Here is a 27,357-nt window from a genome sequence, read left to right as displayed (position 1 = left end):
ATTGTTTAGATTCCCAGCGACCGTAAGGTAAAATAGTAACAAGGTGAGCATGCTGTGGATTTTTAACCATCAGAAAAGTACTTTTGTTTTGGTCTTCTGCCAAAACAAAATCTAACAAAATGTAAAAAGTACATCTTCACTACCATGTAATTCTACAATACTTAATCAAGGCTGTTTTTGTGATAAGGGCTAATTTTCATCACATTTTGATAAACACTTTCAGTAGTAGCATCAAATGTATGATCAGCCTGCAGGGGTGACAGAAAGTATCTCTTCAACAGGGTGGAAGGGCCAAAAGGGAAGAAATTAAGGGGAGATAAAGCTAAGGGGCCCAGACATTACAAGTTTGATACTGTTTACAGAGACACCATCCATGCAGACATGTCTTGTCGGCAGAGGTCACAATTTCAACATTGGAAACACAACCTAGAACCCAGGAGTTGCAGATTCCCCAAAAGTCACATTACTTTTCGGTTATTTTTATAAATTTATTTTAAAAAATAACAATTGCAATGACATTAATGATCGATCACCTGTACACCCCCATACTGCTAGGGGAAAAACCTTCGATATAGTTGAGTCCCAAAGAAAAATCAAGACATTATTACCAGGCACCCTATAGCCACAAAATGCTCTGTTGGTCCAGTGGCATCGACACTGACATGTTCAATGTACCAGTGCAGTTAAAATATATACACTTTAAATTATCCTGCAAAAAAAAAAAAGCACTCAAGTTGCATAACTAGGCATTAAACCAATTATCCATTCATCCATTCACTCTTTCTCCATCTGTGAAGTCATCACTACAGTCACAAATAAAAATGAATAAAAGAACTAGAATCAAAGAAAAAATCCAAATGTCAATACCCTGCCCCAACTTTGTGGGCTACTATGGTGTGCTAAAGTGACCACAAGAAAAGGGTCATGAGCTATTTGAAATGCAATGACAGAATGACAACTGAAGCATTTCAAACAAAATTCAAACTCATCCCCCACAAATAAAAAATTCAGCAACAAGGTTGGCATTACTATGTACAAACTTACAGACACAAATAAATAGCATCTTCTAACTGTTGGCGGCTTAAGCACTCAGAGTTAGATCTCAATAATTTCTTTCTGAACTCTGCATCTTAGTCTCCTAAATTAACCAAGGAATATAAATTCCTCATTGTTAGTAATCTATCCTCTGAAAAACTTGGGACTTACTGAATAACATTAATATCCCAAACTCTTGTAGAGAGCCAGAAGTTTCTAGTGAGCTTACCAAAGGATCAGCCCTTGACATCTGGAAGCCAGGACAGATTACCAGATTCCTGGGACTAGGAAGATTTCACTTCCTGTTTCCTTTGCATAGCTCTGTACCTCCATTTCTATCATTACAATGATCTCTCTGTGGTGTTTTTAGAGGGCTTAATTTCTATCTTAATACAGTTAAGCTGAAGTCAAAGAACCAATTTTTATTCTTGGTATTTGACCCCCAATGTTCCTCAGAATTATTGGGTTTTCCTTGTTTCCAGAGAAGGCAGCCAACTCTTCTGAAATATCATCTTAGTTCTCTCAGGGTTCAACATCTAAAAGAGAAATAGAATTCTGAGGCACAACCCATTCTGGGAACAGTGGCCCAGTTCCTGATCCTGCAGGCATGTTTCTTTCTAGTCTGCAGTTTATTCTCACAGTACGGATGCAATGAGAAAATCTTTCTGCACAAGGCCTATGGAGAAAACATGAAAACTGGCACCAAAGAATCAGCTGCCATGGGAAGAATGAAAATGCTCGTTTTCTAGGGCCGGCATTGTGCTGCGGGAGTGAAGCCAACATCCACCTCAAGCTTTAGTGGGTAACTTAGACTCTGTTCAGGACAGCGTGACTGATCAGTGCTTTCCAGAAATTGCCAAGGACCAAATCTCAGGCTTCTTCCTTTCAGTGCTTGTTAAAGGTTCTAGAGTGTGAATTACTCTCTTCATCTTAATGATCCACTCCAGGTATCCATCCACTGGAGAATCGTGCTCTATGATAACGTATGGGTGTACATGCTCTCTCTCCCTCTCTCCCCCCCGCCCCACTCTCTCCTCCTAGGATGAAACACATGAACCTTTCAGTTCCCCAAATGCTGTCACAAAGTCTATGACTGAAAATCTCTAGTTTGGCTCTCCCTTTAGGAGTACTACAAATGTCCTCAGTGCTTCGGCAAAGAAATTGTTGAATAGTCTTGTTCTCTACTTAGGAAAGGCAGTTTCAAGGTTCAATATCCTCTACATTGTCTTAGAAGTAGCCACAGCAAGTACGATGGTCCAGATGACCAGTCAACAGAGGGACAAGCAGGCCACAACTTTTCAAAGCTAGAAAAAGAGATTCAGCAATGTATATTTTTAGTGCTTGAGTCTTTTATCATTCTATCCCCAGAGTTAGCTTTTTCTTGGCTAGAGTCCAGAAATACCAATCTACCATCTGGGCAGACAGGAATTCTTATTATTACCACAGATTAGAAGAATGTATCTCAGAAATTTATTGTTTCCATATCACAAGATAGAACTTCCTTGCTTGGAAGCCATCTCTGAATACAAAGCGTCCATTCAGTTAGTCAGTGTGAGATTCCCCCACCAGAGGGATAAATACTGTCTAGATTCCATGGGAAGGAGTGGGCTGCTGCTTTCCTGATTGCAGTTTTGGTTGAGAAGGTTGTTTTTCCCTGCTGAGATGGCTGGCTCACTTCACCAGTCAACATAAGTGCTTTGTGTACTGCTGGGGTGGCATGTGTCTCCTTGCATCATCCGAATCCATGAAATGTCAGTGTCATCAACAGTCTGAAATAGGTCCTGACTGAAAGAGTAGACGAAGGCTTGCAACTTCAATTTGCCAGGCATTGCTGCAATTGTAATACTGAGCCACTTAGGAAAAACTAAGTGGTTTCCGTCCTGTAGAAAAGGGCAGAATGTGATCGTCAATGTCCCATTGGAAGAGTTGATCAATTTCCTGGAACAGTGAGAAACTGGTGAGAAACATGACATTGATCAGCTCCATCATAAGGCCTGGGGTTAGGACACTCGGATGATCTGTGTCATTGCTTCTTCATCGGCTTGGTTTGGATCCTAGAGACAAAGATGACACGATAATTAAAGTCCTTTGCAAAAGCAACAGGACTGATGGCTCACTACTTATCCTCAAGAGAATACACATAACTTTACCAAGTAAATCAAAGGCTTGTAATACATCTTAAGTCTGCATACATGGCTTAAGTGCAGCCCCATTAGGAAAGAAGAGATAATAAACCTTATTCTTAAAAGAATTTGAAGTCTGGCCTGCGCTCCATGGTGAAACACTCCAGAACTGTTAGTGTATCTCTTTCCTAAGAACCTTGTGTTGTTCTCTATACTTAAGGGTTAAGAGTATTCAGGTGGCTAAGGAAAAGACCCAGAGAAACCATGTCATGCTCTATTTTTGTCACTGTTTTTTGATCATCATTTAAATACTAAGTACTTAGCAGGGCTGGAAAGAATCATTAGAATCTATACACTTTAATGTACTCATTTTACAGATAAATCTGAAGGCCAGATAGGTAAAGTGATTTGCCTGGACTAGGGTCAGGGTCAGAAAGTTAGGAGCCCAGCAAGGGCTAACTCCCAAATCTCCTGACTCCCATTTAATCTTTTTTCCACTAAACTCTATATGCTGTTTCTCACTTAAGACCTACAGTGTTAACACAAGGATAAATCCTTGGAAGCTTTTTGCAACACTCCGCAAGAACCACCTTTAGTTCCCCCATACCAAGGCTCTGAAGCCTTGGTAGGCAGGATCTGAGAAAAAGCTGAAAGACTTCTGGAGACAGAAGACTGGAACTGGGTCTTGAACAATGGGCAAAAACAACTAGCATTTACTGAACTCACCATGCACTAGGTATAGTGCTACATAGATGCCTAATGTGGATTACTGAATGAAATCTCTACAACATTGCTGTGAAGTATCAACAGTATTCCACTTTACAGATAAAAATAAAGAGGCTGAATTGACCAAGATCATATTGTTAGCACAAAGAATGAGGAGAGTTCCTGGCACAATGCCCTCCTATAGCTGTCAGGCCCACATTCACACACTGTATGAATGAACAGCAATGAGAAAGGAGGGGCTCTCACACTACAGGTGAGGACTAATAGCACTGAAGAGTTGTTAGTGTTCATCTGTGGGGACACCGAGGAAACCTAGTTTGACTGTTGAGAGGGGTGATAAGGCAAAGTTGCTCAGCGTTATACAGAAATAGTTTGAGATTTGATGCAGTTAAGAAATGAGGAACTATTAATAGCATGCATCCTTGACCTGGGGACTGGCAGGTTAAAAAAAAACACTTTAACCATCTGGCAGTACTATATAAGGTCAATTAGAGGAGACCGGAGATTAATTTGATGGATATTGCAATAGTGCAAGTGGAATGTGATGTTAATATAGAATGGAGTATCAGCAAATGGGAGGAATCTATTAATTCAAGAAACACTGATTGCTTGGTTCAGAACTGGATACTAAACCCAACAAATACATCTAAGTCAGTACTTAAATACAACTTACTTAAATAGAACTAAGTCCAATAAATATAACAGAGAACAAAACAATCCTGTATCCTCTATACAACTTGTAGTCTAGTGAAGGAAACAATCTCGAAAAATTCAACAACTTAATTATTATTACACTGTAAAGAAAAGGGCCAAGTGCAATGGTGTGCACTTATAATCCTAGCACTTTGGGAGGCCAAGGCAAGAGGATTGCTTGAGCCTAGGAGTTTGAGACCAGCCTGGGCAACAAAGTGAGACTCCATCTCCACAAAAATTTTAAAACTTAGCTGGGCATGTGGTGCGTGGCTATAGTCCCAGCTACTCGGGAGGCTAAAGTGGGAGGATCACTTAAGCTGGGAGGTCAAGGCTAAAGTGAGCCATAATCACACCATTGCCTCCAAAAAAAGAAAAGAAAAGCTGTTGTAAGAAAATACTGAGAGAGAAGAGACCTACTCTAGATAGGGTATTTAATTAAACCCGGACCTAACAGATGGGGAGATAGCCATGAAAAAGATAGAGCAAAGGGCACACAGACTGAAAATTCTAAGGACAAAGGCCCATGGCAGGAAATAGACCAATGAACAGTAAGCAGCAGCATAGAGACCAAGAAGTAGAAATGAAGTTAGACAGGAGCTGAAGCATGCAAGGCTTTGCTGGGCATAGTAGTAATCACTTTGGATGTCAGTCCAAGTGCAAATGGGAAAGGATAAGCATTGAAGGAGCTTGAGCAGAACAGTGACTTGATAGGATAAACATTTTAAAAAGATGACACTAGGATGTGGAGAGTAGGCTAGAGGGGGACAAGAGTGGAAGAAGGGAAACGAAATTAGGCAGTTATTTTATAAACCTAAGCCAAAGAAGAGAGGATTAGACCAGGCTCACATCAGTTAGAAGGGAAAAAAGTAAACATTCAAATTATATTTGTGATAGGGTAATAAAACTTGCTTAATAAAAATAAAACTTGTTTCTTGAAAATTAAGAAAAGTGTGACTTTCAAGAAAGAATGGATAGTAATAACTGACAAAGATGAAGAGCAAAGAAAGACCACTGGATGAAAAACCTTTAGTTCTCTTTCTATTTGAGACAGGGTCTCACTCTGTCACTCAGGCTGGAGTGCAGTGGTGCCATCTTGGTTCACTGTAGCCTCAACCTCCTGGGCTCAAGTTATCCTTCCATCTCAACCTTCCAAGTAGCTGGGATGACAGGCATGCATCACCAGGCCTGGCTAGTTTTTGTATTTTTTTTGTAGAGATGGAGTTTTGCCATGTTGCCCAGGCTGGTCTTGAAATCCTGGGCTTCCCACTTCAGCCTCCCAAAGTGTTGGGATTACAGGCATGAGCCACCAAGCCTGGCCTAGTGATTTTAAGATTAAAGTGACATAAGATTGCATCTAGTTTAGAGAATGTGAGTAGTCCCAGAGTATGAAAATAGCAAGAGGACACTGCTGAAGTCTTCAACTCAAGTCAATACAAGGTAATAAAGAGAAGAATAAAAGGTATATGTATTCCTACCTGCATATGGGGACTATCCTTTTCCTTTGGAGAGAAAAATCGTCCACCTTCACCACGCTTCCGTGCCATGGCATGACGGTGCCGAGACTCATGCAGGTATTTCTAAAATGAGAAATAAAACCATTTAACTATTAATACTATCCAGAACCAGCACAGTTATCTAGTGCACAAATTCCATTCTCTAAAGTTTAAGACAGCTGGGATCAAAGCCACAAGGGACAATTATGACTTAGAATGATGATGAAAGCTTTGGAGAAAACACCTAGTAAGTAAGATAGCTAACCATATATAACTAGTAAGAATGTAAGAATGTGAATGCTTACAGTATGAATTTTTTTAAAAAAATAACAGATTACCACCTATACTTCCCAATATACCCTTCCCTCTGCTTTAATAACAGGCCAAATTTCATTTGAGCAAATGAGTGTTCAGTAAAAAGACTTTCCTAGCATTAAAGTTTATTATTATTATTATTTTCTAGAAACAGGGTCTCACTCTGACACCCTTGCTGCTGGACTGCAGTGGCATGATCATGAATCACTGCAGCTTTGAATTCCTGGGCTCATATGATCCTCCTGCCTCATCCTCCCAAGTAGGACTACAGGCATTTGCCACCACACCTGGATGGACTTTCCTAGCCTTATCTGCATGTTAAGTGTGATCAGGTAACTAAATTCTGGCTAGTGAAAGGTACACAACTTCTTGAAAGTTTCCTTGAAAGAAAGGGTACCTGGCCGGGTATGGTGGCTTACACCCATAATCCCGCACTTTGGGAGGCCGAGGCAGGTGGATCACTGGAGGTCAGGAGTTCGAGACCAGTATGGCCAACGTGGTGAAACCCCACCTCTACTAAAAATACAAAAATAAGCTAGGCGTGGTGGCACACACCTGTAATCCCAGCTACTCGGGAGGCCGAGGCAGGATAATCACTTGAACCTGGAAGGAAGGTTGCAGTCAGCTGAGATTGTGCCACCGCACTTCGGCCTGGGTGACAGAGCAAGCCTCAGTCTCAGGAGAAAAAAAAAAGAAAGAAAGGGTACCTTTCTTGTTCCCTTTCTTCCTAGGCTGGAGTCTAAGCAGGAATCTTGGACTATGAACAGCACACTAGCAATATTAAAGCAGTGAAACAGGTCTTGAGAACTGTGAAAATGTGCTACCAGTCCAGGATAATTTATCTCTGGACTACTTTTATGTATGAAAAGGAATAACATCTTATTTAAGCCACTGTTTGTTTTCGTTATTATAACTGCAGCTGCATACAGTAATAACAAATGCTAACTCTTAGGAAAGAGATAACAAGTATCTAACATCAATTTTTTGGAAGGTACATGAGAAAACAAGCCATATAAAAGATAATTTCAAAAGCAGAACCCTGCTATTCTGCTCTCCTATATCCTTCCCAATGTTATACATACCCTTCTCTCCTTTGGAATTTTCCCTTCTGCCTCTAGTTTAGCCCGGGCTTGCCTCCTCTTAAGAATACGGTGGTATTGTTTGGCATTCACGTAGAGAGGCTCTTCTTCAAGCATCTCTGCTCCAGGTAGAGGGATTCTTTGGATAGCAGGCACAGAGCCAGCCCCAGGAACCATCTGTGTGAACAGGAAACCAGAGCTTATTGGTGGCATGAAGTATGGACATAGAGTTTCTTGGTTTCTCTTCATCCATTTTTTTCTAAATGCCACAAAAAGTAATTTGTATAGGGTACTTGGGTAAATGCAGATCCCTGGAGAAATTTATGCTAAAGATCTGCACTTTAAACAAACACCCCACCCAGATGACTGTGTCATAGGAGGTTCAGGTGCCACTCTGAGAAACTATATAAGCATGCCCTAATTCACGTCTACCCATGGCTGTAGATATTTCCGCTGCCATCTAATGGTCAGGAACAGTAGTCGTAAGACAAAAAAACAGCACAAAAATAGATGAGACTAAGTGCTACTAAATGCCTATATTTATAAAAATAATTTAATGGTTAACTTATAATTCAATCCTAATTTTTCTTAAAAAACATCAAAACACTGTACTAAATGTACGTGAAAACAAGTAACAAGAGTCCTGTACCCCACAGCTCTTTCCCAGATACAACTGCTTTGAATAACTATATTGAATCTTTTATAAAAATTATTTATTTATCATTTAGTTCGTAGAAACAAGGTCTCTGTTTGTTGCTGAGGCTGAGCTCAAACTCCTGGACTTAAGCCATCCTCCTGGATTAGCCTCCCGAGTAGCTAGGACTACACGTGCATGCCACTGAGCCAGGCTTGCTTCTGTTTCTTTTCATAGCTTCCTCCACCTCTGTGCAGACTTCTGTTACTCATTCTTAATCTATGCATTTTAACATCCTATTTTGACATATGAGGATTTAGCTTTCACTCACACCACCCAAGTCTTCCTATCTTCCCAATACATTTATATCACACTTTTTTTTTTTTTTTTTTTGGTTTCTCTATCAATTACAATCTTTCTAATTTTTAGCTTATTTCTTATTTCATCCATCATGGGCAATACTACTTTCTACTTCTCAAAGATTAATATATTATTCCCTTCATTATTTGAATTCTGAAAAGAATTGCATAAAATCACTATTTATCCATTGCTTTATCGCCAGCATCTAGAATAGTCCCTGGTGAATAGTCCCTGGCACACAGTAGGTGCTCAGAATGAATTATGGTTTGTCATAATGTTATTGTAAAAGTAGATTACTGACTGCCTTAAAGATCGATCTCAATCCCAAGAGGTCAACATAATAAATTTTAGGAGGCATCAAGTTGCATGTTCAAGAAAATTTCGAAGACAAAGCTGAAAAATACATTTTCTTACCATGACCATCCCTCCTGAATTGACCACATTGCCTGCCACTGGTAGTGTCACAGTGACAGTCCCTTGCCCACTGCTGGTTGTGTTGGTATTGGCTCCTGTCTGAACAATCTGTGCTCCTGCCAAACTGGCTGCTGGGATAGTGATCATGCCTGAAACAGGGACTGTAACTTTAAGAAAACAAAACATAAAACAAACAAAAAACAGGCACACAGAACAGAAAGAAGGGAACATAGTTAGTCCCTCTTCTATCTGGTACACACTCACTGATCCTGGCAAAACACACTGAAAAACACAAGGGGAGAAAAAGTACTCTCCCACTCTGGCGTGCTATATATAATCCAAGTAATCACAATTCTATTACACAAATATAATCACAATTCTAGAGAGTAATTCTATTAACTCTCTAGGTCCCAGTTTTGAGTAACTCTATCCTTAGCAGTTTTCAAAAGGTGAAAAGGTTTGGCAGTCTCTTCTTCTACAGGTCAGTCTGACTATAGCTGTACCTACTGCTCTTGTACATATGAGCAATCTGCTTCAGAATAGAGATTTTAAAACTTATACTTTGTTTATCTCAAACTGACAATGAGTCAGTTGTAGTATTAAAACTTAAAATTAAACCAAACATTCCAAGTCCCCAGACTATCAACAGCAGCACTTCAGGATTTGTTCACCATTCTGTTTGAGCTCTTGCCTGGGCTCAATCCAGTTCAGGGCCTCCCTCGAGTAATACGAGAGCACACAGTGCACTCTCTGGATCTTGTATATTGTAAATTTTCAATCACAAAGTCATGGAATCTAACAAGGATGTCCTTTTTTGATTTAACTATTTGACTAACAAGTGCTTCCAAAAGCCTTCAAGTTCAGTTTGTGCACTCCTCCTCCCAGACCAAACAGATCTCTCTATTATTTATGTTATCTATTCCTAAAACATACTTCCATGAGGGCCCTGCATTGTATTTATTTGTTCACATGTCTCTCCTACTAGACTAGAGGCTCTTTGAGAACTCTTCTAAGTAAAAGTGCCGTATACGTAATAGTCATTTAAAGTAATGGAGTGACCCAGAAAAAAACATAAGCAGCAACAGCACTCTAAAGTCAACTTGATTTTTGATCTATTTCTCTCTTTCCCAATAAACTCCCTATTTCTAATCTTCTGTTTAGAAACACTTCTTCCGTAAAAGCTTACACAATCCCTAGATTAGCAACCACTGTAGAAACTGCTACACATGGAATCACTGTTGGTCATGGATGGTGACAAGAAACCAACAATCAATGGAGAGCTAGAGGAAATCTTTTTTTTTTTTTTGTCCAAAAAATATGTGGTGTCAAGTTCACCACTCAAATTCTAAAGGTATCAGTTGCCTAAGGGACAAAAAAGTTGCCCCAAGAAGTCCTAGGGAAACTTATGGGTACACTTACCTTGCTGGAGAATGGTGCCATCTGCATTAACTGGCTGATAGACAATGGTCTGCCCTTCAGCAGTCTGTGCCACTTGCTGTCCCTGGACAGCAATCTGCTGCTGTGTCTGGAGGAAATAAATAACGACACAATTCAATAGATCCCAAAGATACTAACGAAGAACCATGTAGTCCTTAAAAAAAAAAAAATTATTTTTTTGAGACGGAGTCTCACTCTGTTGCCAGGCTGGAGTGCAGTGGCACAATCTCGGCTCACTGCAACCTCCGCCTCCTGGGTTCAAGTGATTCTCCTGCCTCAGCCTCCTGAGTAGTTAGGATTATATAGCATGTGCCACCATGCCCAGCTAATTTTTGTATTTTTACGGGGTTTCACCATGTTGGCCAGGATGTCCTCGATCTCTTGACCTTGTGATTAGCCTGCCTTGGCCTCTCAAAGTGTTGGCATTACGGGTGTGAGCCACCATGCCTGGCCAAAAATATATTTTTTTATGGTTTTCATCCCCTTTTCTACTATACATGCTATACATGGAATATCTGACTCAGTTACCTGACTCTTCCAAATCAGTTGTGCTCCTGTGTGACAGAGCTAGTGGAATTACCTGAGTCTGGCCAGCAGTGACGGCCGTCTGGGGCTGCTGGATGATGATCTGCTGTGTCTGGCCCTGCTGGCCCTGCACCTGCACAGCCTGTCCACCCTGGATCTGGATCTGTCCAGGTGGGACCAACTGTATCTGCAGAAAAGAACATAAAAAAGGATTGTACTCTACTGACACTGGTCTCCTTTGGTCCTGAGAGTTATCCACATTTCTCTAGAAAGTAGAAAATGTTCTGAAGAGGAAAAAAGAAGTCCTGCTCTGCCCTCCATTATGAAGTAGAGACAACTTATTTTCCATTTATGAAACAATCAAGGAATTTTGAACACTGTCTGGATACCTGATATTAAGAAATCAATCTCAGTTTTTATAAAAGATAGCAGTGGTATAATCATATATATTGAAAAGCATGTATATTTAAAATACACTCTGGGCCGGGCGTGGTGTGGCTCACGCCTGTAATCCCTGCACTTTGGGAGGCCGAGGTGGATGGATCACTTGAGGTCAGGAGTTTGAGACCAGCCTGGCCAACACGGTGAAACCCTGTCTCTACTAAAAATACAAAAATTAGCTGGGCACGGTGGTGCATGCCTGTAATCCCAGCTACTTGGGAGACTGAGGCAGGAGAATCACTTGAACTGGAGGCGGAGGTTGCAGTGAGCCGAGATCATACCACTGCACTATAGCCTGGACGACAGAGTGAGATTCCGTCTCAAAAAAAAAATATAAAAAAATAAAATATACTCTAAAGTGCTTTATTATTATTTTTTTAACCTTGCCATTTTGGTGAATAATGAAGTACTTTTTTACAGAGGAAATAATATATATATTAAAAATGTTGACAGCCAGGCACAATGGCTCATGCCCGTAATCCCAGCACTTTAGGAGGCTGAAGTGAGCAGATTAAGTCAGGAGTTCAAGACCAGCCTGGGCAATATGGCAAAACCCTGTATCTACTGAAAAATACAAAAATTATCCAGGCATGGTAGGACATGCCCGCAGTCCCAGCTACTTGGGGAACTGAGGTGGGAGGATCATTTGAGCCTGGGAGGCAGAGGTTGCAGTGAGTCAAGATCTGCACCACTGTACTCCAGCCTGGGCAACAGAGCGAGTACCTGTCTCAAAAAAAACAAAGAAAAAACCCAAAATGTATTCTACCCTAGTCAAATGTGACGACTGCAGCCCAGGACACCACCTTGACAAGGGGCTTGAGAGGACCTTGAAAGAATCCAACAAAGCTATGTCAGGATTCCTAACTCACAGAAACTATCAAATAAACTTTTTTTTTTTTTTTTTTTTTTTTTTGAGACGGGGTATCGCTCTGTCGCCCAGGCTGGAGTGCAGTGGTGTGATCTCGGCTCACTGCAAGCTCCGCCTCCCGGGTTCACGCCATTCTCCTGCCTCAGCCTCCCAAGTAGCTGGGACTACAGGCGCCTGCCACCATGGCTGGCTAATTTTTTTTTTTTTTTGTATTTTTAGTAGAGACGGGGTTTCACCGTGTTAGCCAGGATGGTCTCGATCTCCTGACCTCGTGATCCACCTGCCTCACCAAATGTTGTTTTAAGCTGCTAACTTCTAGGATAATTTGTTATACAGTAATAGATAATTAAGGCAGTGTGACACATTATATTCCTCCTATTAGTTTCCAATAACCTCACCAATACTTACTACTGTCATTAATGTTTATCAAATTTTTGTTGATTTAATTTGTATCTCCTATTTGGTCCTAGGATTGGATAGCTAAACCTTAGAAAGCAATTATGGAAAGCAAGGGATCATGTGCTATCCAAATCTATCTTCTTTCTTTTTTTAATGGCTATAGCCACTTTATTAGGAGTATTATCAAAAACCTGACAAGAATCTCGAAAAATATTTCTCTAAAATTTGGAACTAAAAAACTGCAATACAACCCTTTAAATGTTGGGTGTACAAAAGCCTATTTTCATATAACTAGTGGATACATTTTTTTTTTTTAAGCACAAAAGAGAAAGCAGTGAGGAGAGCCCCAGAGTTCAACATTTCTAGTATTTTATATTCAAGAATACCTCCTCAACTTAAAAGCCAGAATGCATGGCTACTACTAAGTAACCTTCTCTTTACCTCTTTGACCATTAATTCCATCAACAAACTTTTTTTGAGCATTGCTTCAACAGAGATGGCAGTTTGGAAGGAGGATACTTTCAGAAAGCTAGATTTTTATAGCCAGGTCACTTTCCATCCATAATTTCAACTTGGGACCACCTTGGTCTGGAAAGAAGAACATGCCTAGAATCTTAAGTTATCACAAAGTCTACCAGCTGATAGGAAAAAGGACTACTGATGGAAGGAAGGTGAAAAAAACAGGTCAATGGGTTCCATGTCTTAGAGACATTCATGGATCCTATTTTGTTAGGGGATAGATTGCCTAGGTTTTCTTAATTATTTTTTCCAAATACTTAGCTAATTGGCATTTAAAAAGTATTGGCAAATAACTAAACAAGTTTATCTGGTTATGTGAACCAACTTCATTTCTAAGTTTATATTGGCTATTAGGATTTCCTCTATCTATTCATATTCTTTGCCCATTTTTCTACTTTTGTATAAATACATAAAAGTTATTTATACATATTCTGAATACAAACTCAGTTATATGTATTAAAAATATCTTTTCCAAGTTTTCACCTTGTTTACTTTTATTTGATGTATTTCAATGCATATTATGTTTTAAAATAGTCAATTTGTTTTTAAAAAATCCTTCTCTGTAGCATAAAAATTCTCTTATAATTTTCTTTTGAATTTTCCAAGTTTACTTTCCTAAAATTAGATCTTTAATCCACCTAGCAAATATTTTTTAAAATACAGTGTGAAGTAGAAATCAATTTCTTTTCTGTATCATTCTTCAGCCATTTCTTCACTGATATGTTTATACCACTTTTATTATATGCCAACTTCCAATATTCTTCTATTTCTTGGCTCTCTCTCTGGCTCTAGTGTCTTTCTCAGGCCAAGGATTTTAATCTAAAATTATATGCAGAATTTTTCATGAGACTGGACATCTGTACTTTTTCTTAGAGGGTGCAAGCTTTACTAGGATTCTAAAATAGAGAATACAAATCAAAAAAGGTTAAGAAGTACTCTTCTTTAAAAAGTGGCTACTCAAAGAACACTAATGAGGGAAAAAAAAAAAAACTCCTATACAAAGGGGAGTAAAGCCTTAAGCATTATAAGGGAGGCTATGGAATCTCACCTAGAGAGCTTTACTTATGTAACAGAATATATTTTTTTCAGCTTGGTTAGTTATAGCTCTATTGGAAGCAGGGAAATAACTCTTTGAAGGTTCCTTATAGCAAAATAAAATCCCATAAAAATCACAGAATTTAGAGCTAGAATGAACCTTAGATATCATCTCATATAAAGTTTATTTTTAGATGAGCAAACCAACAATTAAATAACTTGGCCAAGATCAGAAAGCTTATTTAATGGCAGACCTGGTAATGAAAGCTGGATCACTACACTCACAGTATACTGATCCTAACAATACCACACTGTCTCTACTCAACAGTGGAGAAGGCACAACAAGCGGGGCTGGAGAGGAAGCAAAGAGAGAACAGAAAGGATATAGCAATAGGGAATTGAGGAAAGCACATGTTGAAAAGATATTTAAAGCCTCATATATTTATGCAAGGAGAAATGTGAAAACTATTTTTAATCCCAAGTACAATTCTGTCTTGGCAAAAATATGCCAATGGGCTCAAATATGCCCTTACCCTTTACCCAAGCAATCCCCAATCCAAAGAAATTATCCTGAAAATTCAGTTGAAAAAGAAAACTATTGTGCCCAAATATGTTTACCTACAAAAGCAAATGAAAACCAAAATCCTTAACTATATTTTATAAATTAGAAATTCTGATTCATCAAGGTGACTGAACATTATGAAAGGATTAAAAAAAAAAAAAAAAAAAAAAAAAACAATGAAAACACAACCCCATATGCATGGTACAGTTATGCCCAAAAATTATGCATGAAAACACAAGAGAATACACAAAAAGTACAAGTTTGATTTATGAGCAGTGTGATCATGGCTGCTTTTTTCAACTTAAAATTCCTTCAGAAAACTAAGACATTACTATGACTGTTATAACTGTTGAAACAATACAAAGATTTAGATAGAATAACTAATAGTTCTCTCATACTCCCTTTTACATGACTATAAACATATACTCATGAGGGGTTGGTTATGAATTACAAAGATGAGATCACACTATTTCTCTGCAAATTATTTTCACTAAAAATATGTCAGTATTAACCCACCCCAAGTCAACAGTTCATTTCTTTTAACGATGATGTAATATTCCATGTGAATATATTATGATTTATTCCAACCATTTCCTTATTCTTATTAATGGACACTCAGATTACAATTTTATTTTTTGCTAGTACAATGCTATGAAAAGTGTCTTTGTAATTTCTCCCTACTATTGATGCTTTTCTTCCTATAGGACAGATTCTCAGAAGTGGGACTGCTAGCTCAAATATTCATTGTATTTAACAGATAGTGAGGTGCCTTTCCAAAATAATTCCACAGTTTGAAATTACCAAAATAATGATAATTCTTTTTCTCCACATCCATCCTAGCAGTGGATATAATGATTTTTTGATTTTTTTTGCCATCTTGATGAGAAATACCTAATTTAAAAATTTGATACCAGAGTTGTATGTAACATTTCTACATATTTCTACATATTTCTGTTAATCTCTTCTTTTTTTCTTTTCTTTTCTTTTTTTTTTTTTGAAACAGAGTCTTGCTGTGGTGCCCAGCCTGGAGTGCAGTGGCACAATCTTGGCTTACTGCAACCTCCGCCTCCCGGGTTCAAGAGATCTCATGCCCAAAACCCCCAAGTATCTGGGATTACAGGCACCTGCCACCACGCCCAGGTAATTTTTGTATTTTTAGTAGAGATGGGTTTTTGTCATGTTGGCCAGGCTGGTCTTGAACTCCTGGCCTCAAGTGATCCACCTGTCTCAGCCTGTCTCCCCAAGTGCTGGGATTACAGGCGTGAGCCACTGTGCCTGGTCTTCCTTTAATCTCTTCTACATCTTTGCTTACTTTTGTTTTCTGTTTCTCAATCAGTCTTTCAACTGGATTTACCTGTTTTATTGGTCTGCTTAAATAATCTAGGTTTTATATATCCTTTCTATATGCCAGTTTTCTACTTAATAAATTTGGACCCACTTTTTGCTCATTTTGTTATTTTTCTAACTTTCTAAATATTCATTTTTGTTTCTTTTAAAATAAAATACACTATAAACTAGATTCTAACCTCTTTATATATTTTACAGCAATTCAAGATCATGTCTAATATCTTAGTCTTTACTGGAGCTGTCCAATTTCTGCATAATTCTAGTTTATATCACTGGTACTATAAAGGCAGAAAATCAACTGAATGCAAAATGTGGGTTAGGAAGCAGTTAAATGCATTATCAATTATCAAACAGTTTGTAATAATCTATTCTTTGAAACCTCTCCTCTGATATACTGCTCAACATTTTTAAATACTGCTCACCTGCTGCAAACCCTGTGTTCCAGAAACAGGTACTTGCATGATAGTTTGACCTTGTCCACCAGGGACAGCCTGGACCATGATGGGTTGGCCAGTTGATGTGATTAGCTGGCCTCCACTGACCTGCACCATTAATGGCTGCCCTTGGACCTAGAATGAAATAAAATAAAAACAATGAAATAACATAAGACACAAAATGGTTTTTACCAAAAGACAATCACTGGAACTATTCTGCTGTCTTGCTAGAAAAGGAAAAGGTAGAAAAGACTAAGAAAATATATGTCTTAAGTCCTCAAGTTATCTTTAAATATCTATGATACCTGTTACTAAATGCCAAGCTCAATACTTTAAGATCAGACATAATGGAGAATATCCAGAGTCTTTGAGAAGTCTCAATAGATATAAGGCATTTGTCACCAAACACGGGCTAAATCCATGACAAACATTTAATCATAATGGCAAGGTTAGTTGCCTGTTTAAACCAATCCAGGGATGGTCTCTGTGAAGGCTGGAGAGGAGGCAGTGAGAGGGAAAGGTGATGGTGGTGATGGTGGTTGAGTACAAATCCTAAATAAAGTGAAGAAGGTAAATCAAACTGTACCCAGCAATGACTCCAGGAAGCTGGGTAGCAAGCAGCTCTGGAAGCTTATGTAGAGGATGACCCTTTTCTCCCTATAGTCTCTCAAGCTAAAATGAAATATCAAATATATACCTTTACCCTGCTCATTTTACTCTGAATTCTAGATATGTGCGTTGTTTAAAGAGCTCACTACTAAAGATTTCTTAAAAATACTTTCTGGTCAGTTTGCAGTCTCCATGGTGGAATTCCTCACATTGGCCTCTATAATATCCACATGGTTATTTTAGCTTTATCAGAAGCAACAACAAATATTGAAATTACACAGAGCAGTCAAGTGTACAAATTTCAGCCTCCTATGAGTAAACGGACTACTGTAGGAGCCAGGTCACTACAAGTGCTCTGTCACATCTTAAGTCCCAATACAAAAATACCTAATAGAATGCTTTCTGGAAGTGCTTTAAAAGTGCTTTACAAGTAAACTGGAATGATCCATGGAACAGTCTAAAACTTTCATTTTCAAACTCTATCTTTGACAGAAATTACTTAGAACAGAATATTCATGACTGAAATATTCACACTTAATGAAAGTATGTGCAAGTAACAGCAATTAGTTAAAAGATCATTCTGTCCTAGATGAGTAGGTTAGATAGTGAGGTTCTCCTACAATCACCACCACCACCACCACCACCGCCACCACCACTAATGTATTAAAATCACCAGGAACGCTGAAATCCTAAGTTTTGTTAAACTGTCCATTGAGAGCCTTTACTTTACTTTTTTAAGGACTTTACAGCCTGACTCTCTCATGCTATCTCCTTCCCTTATTTCCCCATTCCTTTTGCTACATCAAATGCTTGCATATTCTGTATCAAGAGAGATTTCTCAGAATACATGCAGCATGAATAACCAAAATAACTATTTAAAATTCTCCCAAAATAATCAGATCCCTAGAGGAAAGGTTTATATTATTTCCATAAAGTGTTTCCACTTATTTTAAATAAAATCTATGTAAGTAGGAAACACAAGTTTTAAGATACAACTATTAATAATTTTCTATCTATTCATCATCTTAATTTCCTCTCCAACTGTTGTGCTATTCGTGCACATGATAAATGATTTGAGACTCCAAAGAGCTCACTGTATTTACAACAGAAAAATGTTACAAAGACACATGCATCAAACAAGAAGCCATACAGTTAAGAGCATGTTACATTCCTATTCCACAAGGGGTTAATGACAATCCAAAATACTGTTTTATATATGAGTAAGATGAAGCAAGCATGAAAAACACTAACAAGCTATTGGACTGTGAGATTTGAACACAGTTTTGGAGTGCCTACAAGCTCAGTTTCTTTCAGCTTAATTTATTTTCAAAGTTGGTTGTATATCATTACCAAACACTATTGGTGGCAGGGGTAGGGGTGGGACTGAAAGGATAAAGTGAAGTGATAACAATAAGAGGTAGTTATCTGCAGGATGTTTAGCAGCACTAGCAATAAAGTGAGATGCCAGTTCTACATTCTAGATTCTACTTTGAATCATTTCCAATTCAATGGAGGGAAAAAGTAGGGTACCCAAATCTTGCCAATTTTTCAAAAATACAGTCATTTTAATAAAAGTAACCTACAGACACAGAGTAGACTAGTGCTCCTACTCCTATTTCTTATAGGAACTGGTCAAATTAGAACCCAATTTAGGATACTTAACTTAGCCATATACAATGCTAAAGAACTGTATTGATTAACCAAGAATTATCACAGTGGCTTTAATACCTAAGACTTACAGAAAGCATATCCTGCTTCTGCCTAACCAAGAGGTATCTGGGGCAATCTTTGCAGATCTAGTAATAAGACAGGTCACTATTTCCCCAGGAAAGGTAGTGGAAACAATAGCAGTTAACAAGAGATTAACAAGACACAGCGCTTAGATAAACCTTGCCAAGTGTAATGATTATTTTTCAGTTGAGTTGCCCCTTGAATAAAAATAAAGCACAGCCTAGCCTAGCTTATGTGTGTCTATACATGTATATATTTCCTTCTCCATTATAATGCAAATACACAACATTTTTACCATGCAATTAATTGGATCAGAGTTTGAGCCCTGAATAAATTCTAATGTCACTTACAAGAATTTCTTCCTGTCACTTACACCATTTCTTTTCCAGGCATTCTCAAAGAAACACGCTAGTCAAATCCAATTCTCAGAAAGTTGATACGGGGTCTCTATATGACTTGGCACAAAACATTAGGAAACTGGCATCTTATAAGCCTCAAAGACAAGTTAGCAGCATCAAAGACATGCAACTGACTTTGCCATTCCTACTGGAGATCCTAACACAAACAGCACCAGACATGAGGAGAGGAGAAGTTCATGCAGTGCTTACAGAGAATCAGAGAGGGTACCACTACCTGGAGGGTCTGGACTTGCTGGCCTGAGGCGGATGCCACCTGGGCCTCAGTCTGCAACTGCACAGCAGTGACACCACCCTGCTGCTGAGAACAGGAACAGGAAGAGCTTGAAATATGTCAGGAAGGAAATGTGTAGTTCAAGACATGAGATCACCTTACCTCTTGGAGGAGAGGGAGGGAAGCCTGAAGGACTTTCAAAATGTACAGACTCCCTATACTGAAGCTGTTTTGTTGAAGGTAGTAGCATTAAAGATATTAGCCCTTTGTCTCCAGACTGGACCTCAAAATGTGACTCAAAAACTCAAAACAGTTGTCATCATTAACACAAAGATTTGTAATACAATATTTCCCTCCAGAAACAGGAATCTGATACTTCTACTTACACAATTATTTAATGCTCTTTTTATCTCCTCAAATGAGTTCACAAGAAAAAATGATTAGGTTTTAATAGCCCTGAAACTACCATAAAAAATTCTGGGCTTAAATGCAATCACTAAGAAAGGAGAAGTAATCACTATGAACCGAAATCATCTTCATGACGTCAACGCTCTTACGTCCCAAAACTAAGATTCTTTTTTTTTTTTTAAACTTTATTTATTTACTTATTTTGAGATGGGGTCTTGCTGTTTTGCCCAGGCTGGTCTTGAATTCCTCGGCTTAAGCCAACCTTCCTGTCTCCCTCCAGAGTAGCTGGGATTACAGGCATGCAGCACCATGCCCAGCTTCAAAACTAAGATTATTTCTACCCAACTGGACTGCTTTAAGAGCCATTTCAATGATTCAACCTTATTTTTACATCCACTAATGGCAAATTCTGAAAGAATAAAAACCTACCCTCCAGAGTACTGGTCTGAATGGAGGGCCCTTTGTGGAATCCCTTTCTCTAAAAAGGCAGTTAAAGGAACCTGCCAGAGCCACAGCAGCTGTATGGAAGGGAAAGCTATCAAGGGAGTTTGTCTTTTAATTAAGAGTAGCTCCTTCCTTTGATCATTAGATGGGAACAACTCATCATCAATACTTCCTTTGCTTTCCCTACTACCTTTCTATATTAGCTAAATTCCATTTTGAAAACAAAATATTTCCAAAATACCAATCTTGGCCTAAGGTCAAATAGAAGCATAATAAATTTCTTCTAGGGGTGGGAAAAAAGTGAAATTTTACTATAATAAACCCAAGCATAAAGCATCAAAAAATTTAACCTGTGTATAAATTCAAGAAAGCAATCTATTAATTAGGAATAAACCAGCAGCAGGGAATTCCTTTCTAATATGTGCTTATCCATAAGAATGACTGTCTAAGTATTATCCTAATGTTAAACCAGAGCTTTTCTGAATAAAAAATGTGGCAGACCAAATCAAAGAACAGAAGATTTATTGGAAGCTATGTTGGTTTGTCTGTTGTGGCCAAAGCCTTACTAAATCACAAGTTAGCTCAAACAAGAAGAGAAAAAGACCAAATAGAATCCAGAAAAATTTAAAAGTCCAAATTTCCATCTGAAAACCAGACTAGATGTTTTTACTTATAATGAGATAAAAGAGGCAATTTACTATAACCAGGCACCCATGAAGAGTAGATTCTAAGTGGTCATGGGCTAGACATGGCATTTCAGCACAAGCCATCAGACCCAATATTTCACAAGATCTGGTACCTTTCAAATAATTCCCCAGGGAAATAGACCAACCAATTGAGTGGTGCTGTTATCAGTTTCATTGCTGTGATGTTTAAAGCAGTTTTACTTCCATACCTGCTGCTGAATCTGTCCTGCCTGGACAACAATCTGCTCTGTTGAACTATTGCTGTTTGCTGTATACTGCTCCATGGTCCCTCCAAGTGAGATTCCTGTCCGCTCTGGAGATCCTAGAAGGCTGTGAGGTACGCTCCTATTAGAAAGGTGGGGAAAGAAACTAAAGTGAGACTGTCAATAAAGGCCTTACCAGACAATTAACCTGGATAATTTATCACTGTACTTTATTTGCAAGAAAACAGGATAAGAGAATAGGAAATGCTTATATTCAGTATCATTTTTAACTAGGATTATATGGCACAATCATAACATAATGTTATTTTCACGTTTCTAAAATGCTTTCAGTCATTTCTTATTGACAACCTTACCTTTCAATACTGTCAGAGCAATACGTGCACCTTAGAGATACTCATTAAGCTGCAACATCACTTTGATACAAGGCCTACGTAACACTGACTTTCAGGTTTGCACATATACTTTAGAGAATAAAGCTTCTTTAAAGTTGTAACACATAATTGCTTCCCACCAAACAAGTTACTCAGGTCCACTACATATGGCAGCCAAATTTACCCTTCTCATAAAGAGTTGAAGATCCGCTTTCAAAAATAAGGATACAATTAGATAAACTGAATATCTGCGAACCTTATTAAAGACTTCATTAAACAATTAAAATGATATAAATTAGCAATGGGTAATTCATCTTGGAAATATGGGAGGGAGGACAGATATATAAACAAAAATGTAGATAGGTCTTTCTGATTATTTTTCAGTAGGCCCTCATAAATTCCAACATCTGAATAATAAAATGACGCGGCCTAACTGAGCTGCTCATTATAGTGGCAAAGTAGAGTACCACTCTCCATAAGTCCACACATGCTGGTGGAATTCATCATTTGCAAGGTGTCTCAAGACAGTCTGAAAGAAGAAATCAAAATATGTGCAAGTATATGTCCAACTATTTAGAAAGAAGTGTACTGATATCTAAAATTTACTTTGAAATGCATCAAAAAATGGATGAATGGGTGGAGAAATATCTGGTAAGGCAATTATAGTAAGATGTTAATAATAGACCCTAACTGGCAGGTATACAGGTGTTTATTTTCAAATTTCTTTGATTTCACTGCACACTTGAAAATTCTTATTTTCAAAATAAGAATTTTGGGAAATTCTTATTTCCCAAATGAATGTTGGAATGTTGGGAAAAATATAACAAAATTTAATCAAAATAAAAATCAATCAACCCCATTACTCATAATCAAAATGGATACAATATAAGAATCTATGAGCCATAAATAACAGGCTATGTTATCACATCAAGAGGACTTGCGGCCATATGGTTCTCCAAAGCACTGCCCTTGATCTAAGGGAATGCTCACTAGGTAAATTTCTAGCTATAATTTGGATTTACATATAGATTGGCCAACAGGGAGCAAATATAATCAGCAACATGAACAACTGGTTTTCTGATTTTTACACCAGTCTCTTTGGAATTGATTGACTAAGTCTGCCCCTCAGAGATTCTGGGTATAGAATAGAAAATCAGGTTTTCAGCCAGACTGTGAATCTGTTAGGGACACTAACAGCCTTCCCTAAATTCTATCTTGTCTCTAATACACAATACATTTATGTCTGTAAACTAATGAAATTAAGGTTATGATGTAAAAGAATATATACACAATTCCATTTACATAAAATCTCCAAAAGACATCAGTAATCTAGAGACAGAAAATAGATCAGTGGTTCCTTGGGAGTGGAGAATACAGGGAGACAGGAAAGAGGGAGGTTGACTGGCATGGAGCCTTAGGAGTATTGTAGAATGATGAAAATGTTTTATATCTTCATTGTGGTAGCGGTTGCACAGGTGTACAAATTTGTCAAAACTCATCAAAATGCACACTTAAAATTATTATACTTTGTATCTAAACTATGTCTCAATACATTTATTTTAAAAATAAGGATCATGAAAGGAATGTCTTTTAAGTTTCAACGCCTCCCCAACTCCAAATTTCCTTCTTATATGAGATTTTTTCTTTGACTAATATCCAGAAGTTTACATCTTTACAAGACTAAAATATAACTTGAAGCACATGATAATGACTAATAGATGTAACATATTTTCTTCTTAACTAGTTTATCCTGGTAATATAAATGAACCAATTTAGCAATATTTAAATCTATACTTCGAAGAGTATAAAGATTTGAAGAGCAGCTTCAAATCTGGCAGCAATTCTCTCTCACATTAATGACAGTGATTTAGTCTGTATCATGATATTGATACTATTAATGGTTAATGCTATAAGCAACTGGCTTCAGTAAAGTTGTATGTTCCTACTACTGCGAGATTCAGTTAGCAAGACTGCAATACAATTCGATAGTCTTTCCCAAAGTGCCTCTTTGCCCAAGATTATGACAAACTTAAGTTAGCCAGATTTAGTCTGTCTAGTTCTTGCTCTTAACACAAAGTTTTGAATGGTTTTTCCTCAAAGAGAGAGAAATAAGAGTGTTTATTCTGGCTAGCATGAAAATTCTCTTCCTAGTGCATTCTCTTCTCAGTGTAATTCTCTTTGCCCCACTATTCCAAGGTGCAAAAGCTGAAATTTAAACAACCACTCACTAGGAACCCATTCTATGTGGACCTACACACACTCCAAAGCTAAAACCTTCAGAAACTCAACTAGTGTAAGCATATGAAAAGCCCTAGAATAACCACAGCTGATAATCACTACCAGGCAAAGCCTAGAACAGTAGCTTTTTAACTTTTTTGATCACAACCCTTAGTAAGAAACACATTTCATTATCACAACTCAGTGCACACATAATGCATAAAACATAACTGAAACGAGTTTCAAGTATTTACCCTTATACAAGATGCACTTTGTTATTTTCTATTCTTTTTTTTTTTTTCTTTTAAGAGAGGGGGTCTCCCTATGTCACCCAGGCTGGTCTCAAACACCTCAGCTCAAAGGATTCTCCCCACTTGGCCTCCCAAAGTGCTGGGATTACAGGCGTGAGCCATCATCATGCCTGGCAGATATTTTCTATTCTATTATTTTAAAATTCCCAGCATTGGCTCACTCAATTTCTTTCACAACTCAACAAGTGGGTCCTGATACATGTTGGATGAAAGACTAGACTACAACAAAGGGCTGTCCAGCTTCCCCATCATCCTACAGATTTCTGGATTGGAGCTTTCTAATGCACTTCTCTCCACTAACTATATACCATGTGCCAGACACTGTTCGGAAGGTTTTAAAAATAAAAAGAAATCTCTGACGAAGAGTCTAACTTCAAAGTGTCTTTAAGTTTAGTAATGGAGTAAAAACCTATACCGGAATCCTAAGAGATAAAGTGATGCGGGAATTTGGAGGACAGAGATTTGTTCCAGCTGGGGATAAATCAACAAGGCTTAAAAGAAAAGGTACTATTTGAACTTTTTTTTCCTTTGCTATCAGAGGCCTGCAGGATGAACTGGTCTTAAGTGTGAGAAAGATTTAGCTATGTGATGATGTGGAGGAAGGTGAAGTACTACAACTCAACAGAGCATAAAAACAAGAACAGAAACAGTTCAGCATGTGAGTAGCAGACTAAACGGGAAGAAAAGCTTGGGGCCACACTACTGTCTTTCGAAATGTCAGACAAAGAAATTCTTCTGCAGACTGGTGGAAGCTTGAAAGGTACTTAGCAAGAAAGTTACCAGATTAGAATGCCTTTTAGAAAGATGCCAAGCAAAAGTATTTAGTGATTTTGAAGTAACCAGAACATACCTATGTTTAAATACTAAGGTTAAAACATCTATTTCAGGTCAGGACGCAGTAGCTCATGCCTGTAATCCCAAAGTTTTGGGAGACCAAGATGGGAGGATGGCTTGAGCCCAGGAGTTCCAGGTTACAGTGAGCTATGATTGCGCCACTGTATTCCAGCCTGGACGATAGAGGAAAGCCCTGTATCCAAAAGCAAACAAACAAAATTTCCAAAGGCAAATATACATGCTTTTTAGACTATTTAAGCCCTATCATCTCTTCTGCTAATGCGGATAATGTGACAATCAAATGAATTAAGAAAATGATTTAAGCAACAATGAAAAACTCATCCTAAAAAGTGAAAATAAAACCTGTCCCCGAAGTTTCAGTAATGAAAGAGCACTGGAATACGAGTTTTCTGAAACCTACCAGTTGTATAGCATTAAATGTGAATTTAGAAATGGGCACCAGATACTGAAGACCTCTATGTGCCAGGGAATGCACTAGATGATTCACATGAGTAAAAATTTTCCGAGTCCTAGGACAAAAGTCTTCTCTTCTTCCCCAAAGAACTCAGCCACTATCACGGGGCAGAACCCATAAAACAAGTCAGAAACTTGTTTTTCAATCTTATGAAAAAAATGTAGCTCTAGATCCCTTCTACTTGAACCTCCATACAAAATAATAACTGTTTCCAAAATATTCCTTAGCAAGATATACAAGTATTTTACCAACTGGGCCTTTCCGTCCTAAACTATCACTACCACTGCCCACTTCCCTATCCCATCTTCCTGCCTCAAACAGTGTAATTTGATTCCTCCGCATATGCTTTTCTTCTCTTCAAGCAATGCTCTTCCATCTTTCTTGTGGAAGAATTACCATCATTCTTCAAGGCCAGTCAAAAGTGCGGCGGAGATAAGCCTTTCACGGAGGCTAGCTCACGCATCGATACGTCACAGCACTGAACTTGGCCCCTTTATAGCACTAACCGTTAGGTATTAACTACCTGTTCACCTGTCAATTTCCATCAGGTAGGCACAGTTCTTATTGACCTCTACGGACTCGCTCCCCAACACATGGATTATACCTGGCATACACTGCTGGATAATTGGTTGCCAACAGCAACCTCTCACCCTAAGGCAAACCCCACAACACTGTTAAAAGCTTCTAAACATCTGCTGAGAAAACGTTAACACAGGATTAGAAAGTGTGTCAGAAAAACATAAACCAAGAGATGAGTGGACTGGGTCAAGCCTGACACAAAGTAACAGAAAGGCGAAAGCAAAAACAAAGGGGGGGGAAAAAAACGAAACTGTACTACATTTCCAAGGGAGGGAGATTTCACAAAATGAGCAGTGGGTAAGATTAGTAATATGAACAGCAAGTTGTGCAGACTCCGGGAAAAAGAATGCGCAAGGGTATCAATCTTCTAAGAGTGGGGTTCCAGGCACCGAATGGACTAGTCTTACAGCCCGGACAAGAAAGGGAGACCGCTTGGTTGGGCTCCAAGACGGAGGTGTGCGGTCCTGCCACTGCGAACGGGGCGGGGAAGAGAGGAAATGACGAGCCAAAAGGGGTGGTCACGGCGCCGGGCCGGAGACCCGGGCGGAGCGGACTGGGAGGAGGGGCGCAGCGGAGCACGAGGAGTGGGCGAACTAACGGCCCCATCTCCCCACTAGGGAGACAGCGGGGGCGGGCCTGTAGGGCTCCGAGGCGAGGGAGGGCCAGCCCCGTTGCCAGCCGCACTCGGGACCCCGCTGCCGGGGCGCGCACCCTCCCCAGGCCTCCCTCCCGACCTAGAGGGGCTGCAGATAGACCCGGCTCGAGGGGAGCAGAGGGCCCGGGGGAGGCTTCCTGCCCCAAGGGCCGGAGAGTGGAGAGAGCAAGGGCAGGTTTAAGTTTGCGGCCAGAACTACCAGGAGGAAATCGCTGAGGCCCAGGGCGCGCATGTGTCCCCTAGTGTAGGGCCATTCGTGGCCCCGGGCCTGGGGCCTGAGACCCTGGGCCTAAGAATCGGGAAACGGGGACGCATTCCCAACTGATCCTGGCACCCTGCGAGGGTCGGAGCCCCGAGGTGCCTGCTCCCCGGGGCGCCATCCCCGCGCGGGGCGGCCCCTGCAGGCCTCGGCCGGGAGTGCCCCGAGGCGCTCGCCAGCCCCAGGCCGGGACCGCTGGCCGCCCTGCTGGGCTAGGCTCAGCTCGACTCCCCGGGCTCGACGGGCGCCTGGGCCTCTCCTGAGTGGTCAGCGAGACCCGCCAATCGGGGCGCTGGGGCCGGCTCTGGGCCGCTGGATATTGGCTCCTCACACTCACCGTGCCTCGCTCCCCCGGTTCGCTGCCCGCGCTGATTGGCTCCAGTACCGGACTCCGAAACCCAATCAGAGGCTCCAGCCGCCGCCGCCGCCGCCACTGCCGCTGCCTAGCAAAATGGCGAACCCGAACAAAGGGGAATCGGGCCTCC

General features: G+C 39.5%; 1 protein-coding gene across 6 annotated transcripts; it reads right to left on the bottom strand.

Moving 5' to 3' along the window:
- Window positions 1-341: 341 nt before the first annotated feature.
- Window positions 342-27,348, bottom strand: NFYA (nuclear transcription factor Y subunit alpha). Of its 6 annotated transcripts, none has more exons than XM_010389753.2 (10): window positions 27,210-27,348; window positions 21,157-21,292; window positions 19,410-19,496; window positions 16,428-16,574; window positions 10,890-11,021; window positions 10,292-10,397; window positions 8,873-9,039; window positions 7,468-7,641; window positions 6,053-6,154; window positions 342-3,089 (listed from the first exon to the last, which is right to left on the bottom strand). In XM_010389753.2, exons 2-10 carry the CDS (start codon window positions 21,229-21,231, stop codon window positions 3,036-3,038), a joined length of 1,044 nt encoding a protein of 347 aa, XP_010388055.1. In that variant the 5' UTR covers window positions 21,232-21,292; window positions 27,210-27,348; the 3' UTR covers window positions 342-3,035. The 6 variants fall into 6 exon arrangements, with proteins under 6 accessions (XP_010388055.1, XP_030784288.1, XP_030784287.1 ...); XM_030928428.1 differs by having other exon boundaries at window positions 19,413-19,496; XM_030928427.1 differs by having other exon boundaries at window positions 19,410-19,493.
- Window positions 27,349-27,357: the final 9 nt, after the last annotated feature.

The sequence above is a fragment of the Rhinopithecus roxellana genome, chromosome 4, assembly GCF_007565055.1.
Source record: "Rhinopithecus roxellana isolate Shanxi Qingling chromosome 4, ASM756505v1, whole genome shotgun sequence".
Lineage (NCBI taxonomy): Eukaryota > Metazoa > Chordata > Mammalia > Primates > Cercopithecidae > Rhinopithecus > Rhinopithecus roxellana.
The sequence above is the reverse complement of the archived record's forward strand: the minus strand, read 5'-3'. Positions and strand labels throughout refer to the sequence as shown.